Genomic DNA, 16,678 nt, shown 5'->3' with positions numbered 1-16,678 from the left:
CCTAAAAATGAAAATTCTCTCATTTACTCACCCTCATGGCATACCAGATGTGTATGACTTTCTTTCTTCTGCTGAACACAAATGAAGATTTTTAGAAGAATTTGTCAGCACTGCAGGTCCATACAATGCAAATTAATGGTGGCCAGAACTTTGAATCTTTAAAAAGCACATAAAGGCAGCATAAAAGTAATCCATACGACTTCGGTTGTTAAACCCATAGTTTCTGAAACTATATGATAGGTGTGGGTGAGAAACAGATCAATATTTAAGTCCTTTTTTTACCATAAGTCTCCACTTTAACTTTCACTTCCACATTCTTTCTCTCTCTCTCTTTTTTATTATTATTTTTTTTTATAATTTTTTTTTTTTTTTTTTGGCGATTCGCATTCTTCATGCATATCACCACCTACTGGTCGGTACTGGTCAAAGGTGGAGATATATAGAAAGGACTTAAATATTGATCTGTTTCTCACCCACACCTACAGTATCTTATAGCTTCTGAAGATATGGATTTAACCAATTGAGTCTTATGGATTACTTTTATGCTGCCTTTATGTAATTTTTGAACATTCAAAGTTCTGGCCACCATTCACGTGAATTGTATGGACCTACAGAGCTGAGATATTCTTCTAAAAATCTGCATTTGTGAACTGCAGAAGAAAGAAAGTCATATAGCCTACTGTACATCTGGGGTGGCATGAGGGGGTGAGTAAATGACGAGAGAATTTTCATTTTTGGGTGAACTAGGCTATCCCTTTAAAACCTCATCCACATCCCTTCAAACGTTTTTCTTATATGAAAGGACATGTATTTATACATATATCGTTCTTTAAATGTATCTCTTTAATTATACCATTATGGTTTATACAGTATATAAAAACACATCATACGTACTATTCTTTAAACAAAAGAGATAAACTTGAGGTCGAAGCCCACCCTGTCTCCTCGCGTGCCTCTCGCACCTGCGCCACGGAGAAGCGCGTGAGCGCGCGGTCCGTTTGGGTACCAAATAAGGACAAGAGCGCGAGCGCTTGAGATGACGTCAGTGAAATAGATGGTGGAATAAAGAGTCTTTCGCGGAGAGGTGGGAGGAAGAGGTTGAGGTGGAGCTACCGACTGTGCAGAAATTGAGAATTAACGGGAGTGTAGTCCGTAATCTCGTTACATAACGCGTCGTTGAATGAGCCGTTCGTTCATTCGCCGGCCGCCTGACACAGTAAGCACAGCGAGAAAAACACTTGTGGCGTTTGTCAAAGCGATATAGCTTGCATTCAGGTGTATTTACGCGGGAACTACATTTATTTTATCTAGCCACTATGAGAAATTCGTCTTCCTTATAGCTTGTATGTGTCTATCTTTTTTATTCTATGTGCAGCCGTGACGCGGTTTCCACCACAACGCAAGGAAAAACGAAGCGCCATAGTCTCCCTCTTTTCTGAAGAATATTTCCAAAGAGACATCCACGAGCCTCTGAAGACATGGAGGCGCCGGGTTTGGCACACGGGATCGCGAGCCCGCTAAGCTCGCGAGAGGGCATGATCAAGAATGTGAGCCTGGAGTCGCTCCAGCTGTGCGAGAGAGACGGTAAGAAACCGCTGGATCAAATGCATAATAAAAAATAAAAATAATTTTTTTTTTTTTTTTTTTTTAATTTATAAATATTATTTATGCTTCTTTTCTCCTAACAATAAGCTTTTTTTTTTTTAAATGCCTATATATTTACCTACGAGTTCTAATGAGCTGAGCGCCCAAATGAAGCTATACAGGTAGGTTTGATGTTTGCACATTTTCTGTCAATCACATCTGTCACAATATATCGCGGTTTTCTTTGTGTGTGCTGGCTGTGCTGGTACCTCATAGTGAAATCCTTGCTCCCTATGTGGCCATGAAAGGGTTTTGCTTCAGCACCATGGACACTGCACGGTCTCAGCGTTAGCTACGCTTTTCTCTTTTAATCTCGTCTCGTTAACGACGCCGTTACCATGCATGTCAGTGAGGCTTGAACCGGTACTGTAAATCTGTAGAGAAAAGCAAGATGAGTAATTCTGAGTAATTTTATATAAATAAAATAAGCAAATCTCATTCTTAAAGGCTGAGTGCCCTAAGTGCCCTTATTTCCTATGATGTTAAGCCTCACTGTGTGTGTGTGTGTGTGTGTGTGTATGTATATATATATATATATATATATATATATATATATATATATATATATATATATATATACATACTGTATATTGTATATACTCTCTCTCTCTCTCTCTCTCTCTCTCTCTCTCTCTCTCTCTATATATATATAACAGCAATATATAAAATCATATATGCAAATATGTATATGTATATATACAGGGCTCGAGTTTAGGGGGGATGCGAGGGTATGCCATCCCCCATGTTGCAAGAAATACCAAAAAAGCATCCCCCTTGTAAAACCGCCATCCCCCTTACCATCCCCTTTAGATCAATTGTGTCATTTATTACTTAGAACTAATCATGGAAGTAAAAGATTTCATATTGAATTTTAATACATTTGATAAATAACAGACTTTAAATAAGGGCGATTAACCAGTCAGAATTAGATTTCGACATGTGTGAGGTTGCCAGAGTTCTATAGGTGAAATCAGATCTGGACACTTGCACAGTTTGGATATATACTGCCAGGGTGATGCTTTAGTCCCGCACAATGGCAACCTTGAGTGGGCGAGCTCACTCTCCACTGCGAAAAAAGACGCCAGTTTTCTGAAAACATTGGAAGGTATGTCGGAGTTTGAGATGGGGTTGACTTGTCCTTCCTAGTGTTCACATGATACTTATGCCACAAGTTTTGAAATGTTTCACGCACTTTCAAACATGGTCAAGTAGTAGATTGGAGTAGAAAAAATGTGTGTCTGCAGTGGGCGAGCAATCTAGAAAAAAACCTTTTTCATGATCATAACTTGGATTCTTTTCACAAAATTAATCATAACATTTCATTACAGAGGGTAACAGGTGCGTATTATAGCCGTGAAGGATCAGTGAAGTGAGGCTCATTTTTGTCCTGATCTATTAAATTAAAAATACATCAAAAATGCAATTCATACAAACCATTTACTTGAATATGATGAACATTATTCAGTTGCTGAGTTTAAAGTCATATTGATATTTTGTCTGGGGCTTAAAGTGAAAAATGTGATGTGGTGTCCAGAGACAAAAAAAAATAAAAATAAAAAAAAAATTAAAAAAAAGTCAGTCTCATTAACATCTGAAATTCCTGAAAAAAGAAATGTTGGCATGACTAGTGCAGAATAATATTTTACTGTTATTTCTTAAAAAAATAAACAGTGAAACAATTGTTTTAAAATATGATTCATAATTTAAAACACTTTTTGTCCACCAAATCAAAATCTTTGGGCGTAACCAACATGAAGGAAGCCATTTTGTTATTTGTGTTGACCATAAAAACTATAAAACACAGTAAAATAGCGTTTTGTCAGTATTTAGTTTGCTGAGATAAACATTGGTACTGAGACTATTTAGTATAATTCTATAAACTTATATAGTATACTAATAAATAGCACTTCTATTAAAAATGAATGGCCGAAATTGGAAAGCCCAGCAGTCAACAGATGTAGAAAGGAAGATGTTTAAAAAACATCTGATATTTATTTTTACATGTTTATGAAAAGGCACATTTTGTTTATGTGGTGATATTTTTGACTAAAAAATTCATAATATTTATAAAAAAATAAATAAAAAAAATTCCTTGAAAAATTTGTAATTTTTCAATGACCCATAAGTAATAGACCTCCCTATTATATATATATATATATATAGCCCCTGCCACATCAGCATGCTTAAACATAAATCCAATGCCATCACCATCAGAAATCAAGCGATGGTTTAAGACTAAATTTAACCAGCTTCTTACCTACAAGCAGCATCATATATTAATTAATAGCATTGTTTTCACAGCAGAGGGTGATGTCAGGGGTGCACACCACACACACACACACACACACACACACACACACACACGCTGAGCAGGACACACATAGGGAGGAATCTTCTGTGGCTTTCAAAGGCAAACAGGTTTAATCTACTGGCTTACATGAAGATGCATTATTTGCTCCTCACCTGGTCTGATGCCTGCATGAATGTCTGCTTGTGGTTGCTATTTCATCTGTATCTCATTTTATCTGTGGGGAACTATATGCTTGGATTTGTAAGATTTTTTATGGCTCTCCATTTGAACAAAGCCTAGTGGATTTAATCCAGTTGTATTACTTCAGTGTTCCATAGTAATTAGCCGTTATATTGAGTGTGTGTAGGAAACTCAAATGATTGAAGTGACAGATTGCAAATGCGATGAACTGGCACCCTCGGTGAACTGGAAGAGGAATGCAGGGTACTTTCAGGCTTGCACAATGACTCAACAGTTTTTTGAGAGGGAGGCAATGTTTTTATCATCCCAGCATGAACCTATCTGAATCAGCATTAATTAGCCTGAATGGAGTGCTGTGCTGGCAGCACAATGCCACTTATCAATTTGAGATACCACATTTACACATCAGTTGTTATTAGTTAAATTGCAACAAACTGAGGGCAAACATAAGGCACTGTTTTTTTGGGTTCTAATTCAGCTCATTAAAGGAATAGTTCAACCGAAAATGAAAATTCTCTCATCATTTACTCACCCTCATGCCATCCCAGATGTGTATGTCTTTCTTTGTTTTGCAGAACACAAATGAAGATTTTTAGAAAAACATCTCAGCTCTGTAGGTCCATACAATGCAAGTGAATGGTGATCAAAACTTTGAAGCTCCAAAAAGCACATAAATAGGGTAGCCAGACATCCCATTTTTCCCAGGACAGTCCCATATTTAAGCACTTTTTTCTAGTGTCCCGACTTATTCTGAAAAAATTGTGTTTTGTCCGGTATTTCCCCTCTCCTAAAATTTCTCTATCGCCTATGCGGCTTTCTCAGTCACGTGAGTATTCTAATCAAAGGTAGCCAAGAATACGGCTTGTAAAACCAATAAAATCACACCATGTTATTTGAAGTACATGATTGGATTAAACTTTCCAATCACAATCCCCTATCAATAGACATCCAGTTAGTGAACTGATTGAAGAGTCAGTTTGAAAGAGCACACAGATGAAATTGCGGCTGGAAAAATGTCAAGGAAGCGTGCATGTACATTTAATGAGGATATTCAAAAAGAGTTTAGATTTCTAAAAATGGTGACACAGACAGAGCCTAGTAAAGTGAGGTGTGAGATTTGTGGAGATCGCTTTTTCATCGCCCATGGAGGCTGCACCGACATCGTGCAGCATGTTCATACAAAAAAGCATGTGGATGCAGCTAAAAGTACGTGTGTCACACCAAGCGTTAGTATGATTTTTTTTTGTGCATTGAGAAACTTGGTAACACTTTACAATTCACTTTTTATTTTTATTCAATTTTGTTATTTTTTTTATTATCTATGTGTTAGTATTGCACTGTTTTGCACTGGAAGCTTCTGTCACCAAGACAAATTCCTAAAAAAATAAAGCTCATTCTGATTCTGATTCTGAAATAAGGTTCCATTTGTTAACATTAGTAAATGCATTAGGTATCATGAACAAACATTTAACAATATATTTGTTACATCATTCATTAATCTTTGTTAATGTTAGTTAATAAAAATGCTGTTGTTCCTATTAACATATTTTTATTGATTCGTATAGACAACACAGAAAAACAAAACACATACACACTGAATCAACATCTAACCCCCATCACTACCCCTGTGAATGGGTATGTGTGTGAGTAAGGAGTGACGCGTTTTCATACAGTGAAAAAGGAGTTACATTTTGGTCTGTTCTCACCCAAAACCGACAGGATCACTTCAGAAGACATGGATTAAACCACTGGAGTCTTATGGATAACTTTTCTTTAATTTGGTAGTCGTGTGAGTGTGTTTTTCAGATATGAAGGAAAGTATTCCCTTTAGACATTCTCGTCTGTTTAGCTGTTTAACAAGACACAGCTGCACTGGAAAAATTGCCAACCTGCAATTGTTACCTTAAGGAGCTATTTCTTTTCTTTTGTTTTGTTGGTGTAACATTAAAACAGTCGGGTTGATTCAGTGATGTTTAATAATCTATTTCACTTTAATCAAACCAGTTAATTTAGATGTTACCACATAAAGTACATTTTTTCAGTGTATGTGATTTTAAACACCCTTTTAAAACTTTAAAAGATTTGTTTTGCAGATTTTGATATGCTTACAAAAATTTGCAGTAAAAAAAAAAAAAAAAAAAAAAAAGAAATGTAGCTTACACAGTGCAAATGGATGATGTCTAAAACTGTTAGCACTGGCTAGTGCTTACCCATCAGCTACTGTAAGTGAGTGCTCAGTTTAAATGGCTAAATCAGATTAACTAGAAACCTGAATCTGTATTGTGCAGGACTTTGAACACCCTTGGGAATTCCTAACAGCAGGAAGCTTGTGAATGGTGCTTATGTCTGATTCCAACTGAACAAACTTTTTGTGAAATATCCCACAAATAGTTAGCCTAGCTATAAAAATCTGTGTTTGTAATGAAATGAATTTAATTTGTTTCATTGCGTTTCATTGCAAATTTAATCACAGTTTTTCCCATTGTGCCCTTGAGCAAAGCACTTAATCCCCGATTGCTCAAGGGGACTGTCCCTGAAATTAGTGTACTGTACTGTATGTTGCTTTTGACTGTCCCTGCAATTGTTGTACTGTAACTTGCTAGAAGTATTGTTATTACAGCATAAGGGTAAACTGTATAAACAATGCAATGTAGATGCATCATTAGACCTTGTCTATGAAGTATACAATGATCGAATATGTTGCTGATATGAGTACTGCTTTAGTAATGTGAAATATGAAATATAAAATTTGCACATTAAATTATATTCTCTAAACAACTCATAACTGGTGATGAAAAAGATATCACATTCCTTTTCTGACATCTAGCCTAATGATATTATGGGTCATATTTTGGTCAAATGTTCAGTTCCAAAATGAGTGATTCACAACATTGACAATTTTCCCATCTGGTTACACTGTAGCAGAATAACATGAGCTTTGCAGTTACCTAATATTTAACAAAGTTAATATGGCATCAAAGATTGTGATCAAATCACAATCCAAATCACTGGCCTAATCAATAGTGTAGGTCAGACTGCTTATAAAAGCATCCCTAATTAAATGCAAATTTCTTATTTTGTATGATAAATTGCTGACGTGATTATATTTTGTAACTTTTTGTCTGTTGTTCATGTTTCCTCCCCTAAAGAGGCTGTTGGATTATAAACTAGAAAACAGCAGCTCACAATATCATTATACTATGTGCACAGAGCTCGTTGTGAGATGTATCTCATCTCAGCTAAATTTAATTGCAAAGTAAATGTGTTATCTGTATTGTATTGCTGGTGGATAGAAAGAGATTAGATAGCTACGTATGTTCAGAGAAATGTATTTTCCCACATACAGTATTTTTGAGATGATCCAAGGACATACTAATAAAAAATTAAAAAAATTCTCCTAATAGGTAAACATTAGGTAAACAAAATAGCATACAACAACACCTTTAGTCCATACACGACTAGTAAGAAGTATTTTAGTACCATACCTTGATATAAATATTCTATTGTAGTAGTTTCCTGTTGTGACGTATCAGAATTACATAATTATTTTGCATTTATACAGTAGAATGGGTCCAGAGCTCAATAAACAAACTGTTAACTCTACTAAGCTTGCATTCTACCACAGTACGTTGACTTACCCAGAGATTGTTTGAATCGGCAGTCCTGCTCTATGTTGATGAGTCCACAGGGACCATTACTGTCTTGTGGTCACATGTTAGATTGCTGGTTGCACATATAAAGACCTCACTGTTGTTTTGGATTTGTGGGTGTGTTGTATTTCTTAGATGTGATTTTCACTGTGTATAGTTAGGAGTTGTTTGGCTTTGTTATGTAATACTGCAGCCTATTCGGTAAACCTCTCACACAAGCTTAAGGTTAATATCTTACAACGTACTTAACCAAAACTTTGTTTGCTGATTGTAAACAGCTAATTGTGATATTGCATTTTACAGAATGTATATAATATGTTTCTGATGGGTGGTGTTTAGTTTAGTAAAGGTATTTTTAGGCCACTGCATGCTGTCCGATCACTGTATAAGTAAAGGTTCTTCCTCTTTAATTTATTCTACATTGATTAATGGCTTTGATTTGTTTCCATGGAAACTGCAACCATTGTTGAAGGGTGTCGAAAGACCTGTGGGTGTGTTTTGAATTTGGCTGGCTATCATGTGGAGAGACACTACTGGTGTACTTGTTATAAGATAAAACTTAATCTCATTGAAACAGACTTGAATTAAACTTGCAATATAGATGACCTGATAGGCTAAATCAGTCTTGTGTCGAATGATTGGACAAGCTTTTAATAGTTGTCACAGACATTGTGAGAAGTGTCTGCAGAAGATGTACATTGTAGTAACACAGATGTAAAGAGAGCAATTGTGATCTGTAGCAATAGTTGATAGTACATTTAATGGAGGAGCAGCTGGACAGAGAAGATGGCAAGGTTTTTCAATAGAGTCTCCACTTGAGAAATGTAGAATGTAAACTAGCTGATGAAATCAGTGATCATTAAAAAAAAACATAGCTCATTTGTGCTGATTTTTCTGTTTGTGTTAAAAGCTCTGTGGTTTCAGGTCTTTTCCTTTCATTGTAATATGTTAGGATATGTAAAGGTTTTTTTTTTGTTTTTATTTTTTTTGTTTTAAGCATAAATCTCACTAAATTCGGTTAGAGTTCTCTCAAAACAAGACTTAAAATCTTATGCCAGTTTGCTTGTCAAGTAAATAAATCATGTTTTAAGAATGTTTAGATATTTGTACTGGAAAACAAGACAAAAATACTTGTCTTGAAAATCATGTTTTGCAGTGTGAACTAACAATTAACAATAATTACCCATTAACTACTGTTAACATGTAAAACATTAATGTAAATTGTTATCACTTGTTTTTAGTATGTCATTCAGGATTTCATTTCAGTTATATTCTTTTCCCTTTCTCTCTGTTTATAAATCTCCTTCCTTTCCTTTGCTCTGTCTCTCTCTCTCAGGTAAGGCAGAGGACAGTGGTGTGGTAGGAATGGAGGAGTTACCAGTTCCTCGCAATATCAAGATCAGTAACATCACCTGTGACTCCTTTAAGATTTGCTGGGACATGGACCCTCACACCACAGAGAAGATCACACATTACTTCATTGACCTCAACAAAAAGGAGAACAAGAACTCCAACAAATTCAAACACAAGGTGCTCACAAATTCAGTTTACAACAAGATTTAAGTCTTTTAGTTGATTTGTATTATTTAAACTGAAAAGGGCCATTTTAATGCTTTAAATTACACTATTTGACACTAAATGTGTTTGCTGTTGTCATTATTAAACACTATTGCTAATTCAGGACATTTTGCTCTTTGTTCATGTGACATTTTCAGCAGTATTAATTTCTGCTTGAGTATTGCCTCTATTGCATTTTAAAGGAATAGTTCACTCAAAAAAAAAAATCATAATTCACACATCATTTGCTCACCCTTATGCTGTCTCAAACTTGCATTACTTTTTTTTTGCCGTGGAACAGAAACTATGATATTTTGATGGAGATATGATGTGTGTTTCTCCATACAATGAGAGTCAATGGGGTTCAAAACTTTCAAGCTCCAAAAAGGACATAAAAGTACAGTGTGTACAGCACTCTGCACGTGTCAAGTGCAAGAAAGTTGAATCAAGCTTCATCTTTAAGATTGCGCCAAGTGGACTGCAGATGTCAAGTTTTATAGTGAAAAAACGAGTTACATTTTGATCTGTTTCTCACCCCATACTGACCATATGGCTTCAGAAGACATGGATTAAACCATTCGAATTGTATGGATTGCCTTTACGCACACTTTATGTCCTTTTTGGAGCTTAGAAGTTTGGGACCCCATTGATTGCATCCCTTTAACTATCCCTTTAAGGTTTGTGATAGTTATAATTGAAATTGCGCTGCATTTGCCTCCATACAGTATGTGTCATATAGCTCTGTCATTGGACATTGTAATAATCAGAAATTATTAAGAGAGGTCCGTGACTTTGACGCCAGGCAGGAATAGAACCAAAATTCTTCTCTCAATGACACACTCTCTGTCTTCAGGACGTGCCCACGAAGCTTGTTGCTAAGGCGGTCCCATTGCCCATGACAGTGCGAGGACATTGGTTCCTGAGCCCACGGACAGAGTATACAGTTGCCGTGCAAACGGCATGCAAACAGAGCGACGGAGACTATGCCATATCAGAATGGAGTGATATTGTTGAGTTCTGTACGGCAGGTAGCACACACATGCATATGACTATGAATATACTGTACATAAGGGATAACGTACAGCCAGTCAGTTATTATCGCAAAATAAATCCTGACAGTGTTATCTGGTCTTGTATCAACCTGAAAGGGTATTTTTGCTATAATGACCAGCTTGCTTTACATTTTCTTGCTGATCACATGGTTACTTCCCATATTAATAGATACATGGACATGAAAAATTTATTTGAGTTTAAATTATTTTATTAGCTTACATTTAAAAAACATATATATTTGATCACCGAATGCAGTGGTTGACCAATCAAAATCAAGTATTCTAGAGAGCTGTGTAATAAAATCAAACTTAATGTTTTCACAAAGAATAAGGAAAAATTGTATGCTTCTGCCCAGCTTTTGATGTGGTTAACATTGATCTGATTTAGAAGATTAACCATGTTTGATGAAGACAAATAATACTTGTATTTATGTTTGTAGATTATTCCTCAGTGCATTTGACACAGCTGTTGCAAAAGGCTGAAGTCATTGCTGGCAGGATGCTCAAGTTTTCTGTCTTTTACCGGAATCAGCATGAGGAATACTTTCAACACTGCAGGTGATTCCGGGGAGGAACAAAAGCTTCAGTAAAGAAACTACACAAGGGGAGGGGGAGAGAGGAGAGATGAAGTAATGCTGGTGGAGGAAGAGAAACAGAATCTTGCTTTGCTACCAGTTTTAGTTCAGCATTACAGTAAGAAGGAAATAGTTCCCTCTTGTGGAATAATTGTCCCATTAATTGGTGGGGTTTACACACACAACATACTGTGCTTTTTGTCCATGTGTGTTAGCTTTGAGGTCTTCTATATGCTAGATTACTCTTAAACATTGACAAAATATAGATAGATCGATAGACAGATAGATAGATAGATGAAAATAGGAAGAAGTGATTAAGTAAATTAAATCTCTCTCTCTCTCTCTCTCTCTCTCTCTCACACACACACACACACACACAGAGATGTGCTTGGTGGTCAAATGATGCCTTCGTTAAAGGACAACAGTGGTAGTCATGGCTCACCTCTGAGTGGTAAATTGGAGGGGATTGTCTTCAGCTGTAATACTGAGTTTAACACAGGTCAGCCCCCGCAGGATTCACCGTATGGCCGTTTCCGCTTCCAGGTGCCCGCCGAGGCCCTGTTCACCCCTGATACGCTCCTCTACTTTGGGGACTTCTACTGCATGTATACTGCCTATCATTATGTAATCCTAGTCCTGGCTCCCCGTGGCTCGCCTGGAGACCTGTACTGCAATGAACGCCTTCCTGAACTGGATGTGACGAACAACCGCTTTCTGACACGTGTGTGTGGAGATGATGGCCGTGTGGAGTTTCGGCATGCACAGGACGTGATTCTGGAGCTGATTTATACTGAACCGGTACCATTGGCACTGGGGACTGTCTCTCAGATCAGTGGCCACCAGTTAATGAGCTTGTCCACTGTCAACGCCAAGAAAGACCCCAGCTGCAAGACATGCAACATCAGTGTCGGCCGCTAACCTGTATACACTCTCTTTCACACATTTACCCACTCACACCAACCCAACCCAATAGGATGTGCATAAGACCTGAAATCTTAGAATTATACTTTATACAACCAGACACAGAACTCTGAGTCAAGTGGCACTAGAATCCTCCAAACATGTTCATGTGGAGCTTATAACCCTTTGGGACCTCCCTTAGATATTGCTGGAGAACAGCATCTAGAATGTTCAATCTATCGTCAATGAACTGAGCATTGTGAAAGAAAAAAATCATTGTGTTTTAGAACCAAAAAAAATAAATAAATAAATAAATAAAAAACAGAGTAAGACAAAAAAGAAAAAAGACAATTGGGCTCCAGAATGTCCACACACACACACACACACACACACACACACACACACACACACACACACACACACACACACACACACAAAATGCTCAAAACCCTTGGGGGGCCTCCCAGACATCCATCTAATGCTAGAAACTCTATAAACATCTACATAATTACTTGTATCCTAAATGGACCAAGCATTGCAAAAAAAAAAAAAAAAAAAGGAGTACTGTCCGACTGAGAAAAAAATTGAAAACAGAACAAGACAAATTTAAAAAAAAGAAAGAAAGAACAGAGCAAGACCAAGAGTAAAAGCTGAGTTTCCAAAAAATCTTATCCCACTGTGAACCTTTCATGTGTGTTTCTTGGTGCTTTTTCTGCTTGATATTCAGACCCCAGCCCTTTTTATCCCCAAACCATTTGTGACCTTTTTCAACACATATCGGCTCTCAGACAAGAGTGTCTTGCTCAGTTCCCACTGAGGCAATTAAACTACCCATGTCTCTTAGGTTGGACACCAGAGGTCAAAAGACCCTACTTCAGAACTAGTCTCTGGAGTCTTACGCCAACCGGTCCTTTAAGCACTGATACCACCTCAGCCTATAACTCTTTTCCAGTACCCTCAATCTTTTCATTTTATACTCTGATCGCAGTTCTCCTTTAATCACAACTGTTTTTATTCATTAAACACAGTTTGTAGATATTTTGATGTTCTTGTTTTACTATTCTTTTTTGTTTTGGAGAATGTTTTGTTGTATAATGGTGTATTTTGTAACATGTTAGAACATCAAACGCTCTCTTCATTCCCTAAATAAGAATTATTTGTCTAAAATATATGATAAAAATGTAATTTGCAGAAGGCAGCTCAGCACTGTACTTGTTTATGTCCAGTGGTGCTTGAGGAGTCTGGTTGCACCCTCTGGTGATGAAAAAGTAACATTCCCCAGATCTGGACAGTTATGCATGCAAAGATTTTTTGCTGTGGGGTACCTGAACTTGTTTACTTGTTCCTAAAGCTCCAAATATAGAAGCTAATCATAACAGACATGGATGCATGGTTTATTTTACATTTTTGAAAATCCATCACTAACCATATGCTGGAATGTAGCATTTGCCTAAAACAAAATACTTGGATATTTTTATTTATTTTTTATTGTATTCTTTTGTAAGAGATCCACATGTTTATGCCCGCTATAATCACTTCAAAACTATATGTATTTAATAAAAATTATAATCTCCCATTTTTAAGGCAGCACATATACAGTATATGTATACATTTTAAGTCAACATTTGGTCACACAAACATACACTACCGGTCAAAAGTTTTGAAACACTTGACTGAAATGTTTCTCATGATCTTAAAAATCTTTTGATCTGAGGGCGTATGATTAAATGTTTGAAATTAGTTTTGTAGACAAAAATATAATTGTGCCAGCATATTAATTTATTTCATTATAAAACTAAAATTTTATTAAAAAAAAAAAAGTTTTTGAAATTGATGACTTGGACCAAATAATAAAGAAAAGCAGCCAATAAGTGCCCAACATAGATGGGAACTCCTTCAATACTGTTTAAAAAGCATCCCAGGGTGATACCTCAAGAAGTTGGTTGAGAAAATGTCAAGAGTACATGTCTGCAAATTCTAGGCAAAGGGTGACTGCTTTGAAGATGCTAAAATATGACACAGTTTTGATTTATTTTGGATTTTGTTTAGTCACAACATAAATCCCATAGTTTCCTTTATGTTATTACATAGTTTTAATGACTTTACTATTATTCTAAAATGTGAAGAAGAAAAAAATTATAATAAAGAATGAGTGTTTCAAAACTTTTGACTAGTAGTGTATATATATATATATATATATATATATATATATATATATCAGCCCATGTGTGAGAGCGAGAGAGAGAGAGTGTGTGTGTGTGTGTGTGTGTGTGTGTGTGTGTGTGTGTGTGTGAGTGAGTGAGTGAGTGAGTGAGTGAGTGAGAGAGAGAGAGAGAGAGAGAAAGAGAATACCATTAAAGAATACCAAAACCCATTAGATTTTCTAATCACAATGAAAGAATTGGAAGAAAAAATCGGTGTCCTAGAGTCTAAAGAAAGCATGTGGTGTAGTCAGCATTCTCAATGAAATGCTGAAACACATGGATCACAACTTCAAACTGGCTACTCTAAAACTGTTCAATTTTGTGCTGAGTGTGGGTTATTTCCCTGAGATCTGGAATCAAGGACTCATCAGCCCCATTTATAAGAGTGGAGATAAATTAGACCCTAAAAACTACCGAGGCATCTGTGTGTACAGTAATCTGGGGAAAGTTTTCTGCAGTATTTTAAACATCAGACTTTTAGACTTCTTTATGAAGCATAATGCCTTGAGTAAATGTCAAATTGGATCTGATCACATTTTCATCCTACAGACCCTAATTGATAAATATATACATCAAAATAATAGCCAAATCTTTGCTTGCGTTGTAGATTTTAAGAAAGTGTTTGATTCAATCTGGCATGAAGGATTATACTTTAAACTTATTGACATCGGTGTAGGGGAAAAAGCTTATGATGTGATCAAATCAGTGTACACAGCCAGTCAATGTGCTGTTAAAATTGGCAACAAAAGTACCACATTTTTCCTTCAGTGGTGAGTAGTGAGACAGAGATGCAGTTTAAGCCCCACCCTATTCAACATATATATCAATCAGTTGCCACAATTTATTGAACAATCTCCCGTTCAAGGTCTCACTTTACATGATATCGAGATAAAGTGTCTCCTCTACGCAGATGACCTGGTTCTCCTGTCGCTCACTAAAGAGGGGCTGCAACAGAGCCTGGCATTACTGGAGAGTTACTGTCAGACCTGGGCCCTGACAGTCAACCATCAAAAAACAAACGTCATGATCTTCCAAAAGCGATCCAGATCTCAGGGACTAACAAACATATTTTCGTTATCAAACAGAAACATTGAAATCACAAAAACATAGACTTACCTCTGCCTAAAAATCAGTTCTACAGGTAATTTTACTTTGGCTGTAAATGAACTCAAAGAGAAAGCACAAAGGGTGTTTTATGCCATTAAAAAATATATTAAAATTGATATTCCAATTAGGATCTGGCTCAAAATATTCAAATCAGTCATCGAACCAATTGCATTATATAACAGTGAGGTGTGGGGTCCACCTGTAAAATTTGACTATTTAAAATGGGAAAAACATCCCACTGAAACTCTGCATGTGGAATTTTGTAAAAGAATCATTTATGTCCAAAGAAAAGCCCCAAATAATGGATGCAGGGCAGAATTAGGCCAATACCCTCTCTTTTTGAACATTCAAAAAAGAGCCATCAAATTCTGGAAACACCTAAAAACAAGTGACCTCAACACACCATTATAAAGCCCTCAAGTATCAAGAGCTGAGCTTAGTGAAGAGTCCCCTATGCCAGCTTGTCCTGAGACTGGCTGAAGTCACACCTGAGGAGATCGGCCAGTCTCAGGATAACTGCACACTCACAAACATTCGGCCTAACCAAATTATACACAAAGGAAAAATACATAATGCATTGGACAAACACCATTAAAAATCAACACAAATTGGAATGTTATTCGGCACTAAATCGAGAGTACACCGTGGCAAACTATCTGACCATGGTGACTGACAGAATGTTAAGAAAAGCACTGACGATGTACAGACTCAGTGAGCACAATCTGGCTATAGAGACGGGCCGCGCAGACAGACCTGGCTGCCCCGTGAGGACAGACTGTGCTCCCAATGCAACCTGGGAGTGACTGAGATAGAGCTGCACTTCCTTACAGAATGCCCCAAATACCAACCAATTAGAAACAAATATTACCACAAAATTAACAACATATGCCCAGATTTTAATGAATGTACCCTGACACAAAAAATGTGTTTTATTCTAGGTGAAAAAGAAGAATGTGCAAATATAGCTGCAAGATTTGTAGTATCCTGTAGAAACCTGAAGAACAACCAGAACTAAGAAAAAATAAAATAAATAAATAAATAAATAAATAAATAAATAATAATAATAATACATGAATGTGTTGATGACCCCTGACCCCAATCCCCTACCCCTGTTACCAACCCTATATAATGTTGCATTAATGCTGAATAGTTATTTATTTATAGTTATTATTGTTCTCATGTTCTAGTCCTTTTTCAATTCCTGTTCTGTTTTTCTATGTAATCGCTTTGGCAATACAAAATGTTTTTGTCATGCCAATAAAACTCTTTGAATTGAATTGAATTGAGAGAGAGAGAGAGAGAGAGAGAGAGAGAGAGAGAGAGAGAGAGAGAGAGAGATTGAGAGAGAGAGTGTGTGTGTGGGTGTGTTTAGGTGGTTTACGAGGACATTTTTTAGGTTACAAACTGGTAATTACAAGGGTATTATGCTATAAATGTGGTTTATGAGGACATTTCTGGTGTCCCCATAACTGAAATCACTTAAAAAACATAACATGTT

At 36.5% G+C, this 16,678-nt stretch overlaps 1 protein-coding gene across 3 annotated transcripts; it reads left to right on the top strand.

Moving 5' to 3' along the window:
* Positions 1–1,111: 1,111 nt before the first annotated feature.
* On the top strand, positions 1,112–13,968 carry LOC127411397 (phytanoyl-CoA hydroxylase-interacting protein-like). Of its 3 annotated transcripts, none has more exons than XM_051646930.1 (6): positions 1,112–1,216; positions 1,376–1,584; positions 9,122–9,315; positions 10,196–10,370; positions 10,835–10,952; positions 11,350–13,968. In XM_051646930.1, the coding sequence occupies exons 2-6, from the start codon at positions 1,479–1,481 to the stop codon at positions 11,885–11,887; spliced, it is 1,131 nt and encodes a 376-aa protein (XP_051502890.1). In that variant the 5' UTR covers positions 1,112–1,216; positions 1,376–1,478; the 3' UTR covers positions 11,888–13,968. The 3 variants fall into 3 exon arrangements, with proteins under 3 accessions (XP_051502890.1, XP_051502888.1, XP_051502889.1); XM_051646929.1 differs by having other exon boundaries at positions 1,185–1,275; XM_051646928.1 differs by having other exon boundaries at positions 1,154–1,584.
* The last annotated feature ends 2,710 nt before the right edge of the window (positions 13,969–16,678 follow it).

The sequence above is a fragment of the Myxocyprinus asiaticus genome, chromosome 20 (genome assembly GCF_019703515.2).
Source record: "Myxocyprinus asiaticus isolate MX2 ecotype Aquarium Trade chromosome 20, UBuf_Myxa_2, whole genome shotgun sequence".
In the NCBI taxonomy this organism is placed as follows: domain Eukaryota; kingdom Metazoa; phylum Chordata; class Actinopteri; order Cypriniformes; family Catostomidae; genus Myxocyprinus; species Myxocyprinus asiaticus.
The sequence above is the reverse complement of the archived record's forward strand: the minus strand, read 5'-3'. Positions and strand labels throughout refer to the sequence as shown.

What these genes read in the sequence shown, in the direction of transcription:
- LOC127411397 (XM_051646930.1), top strand. Translation starts at nt 1,479, where the DNA reads ATGGAGGCGCCGGGTTTGGCACACGGGATCGCGAGCCCGCTAAGCTCG. An exon ending in CCAGCTGTGCGAGAGAGACG is followed by an intron (nt 1,585 to 9,121) that starts GTAAGAAACCGC and finishes TCTCTCTCTCAG; the next exon opens with GTAAGGCAGAGGACAGTGGT. An exon ending in GAATACTTTCAACACTGCAG is followed by an intron (nt 10,953 to 11,349) that starts GTGATTCCGGGG and finishes ACACACACACAG; the next exon opens with AGATGTGCTTGGTGGTCAAA.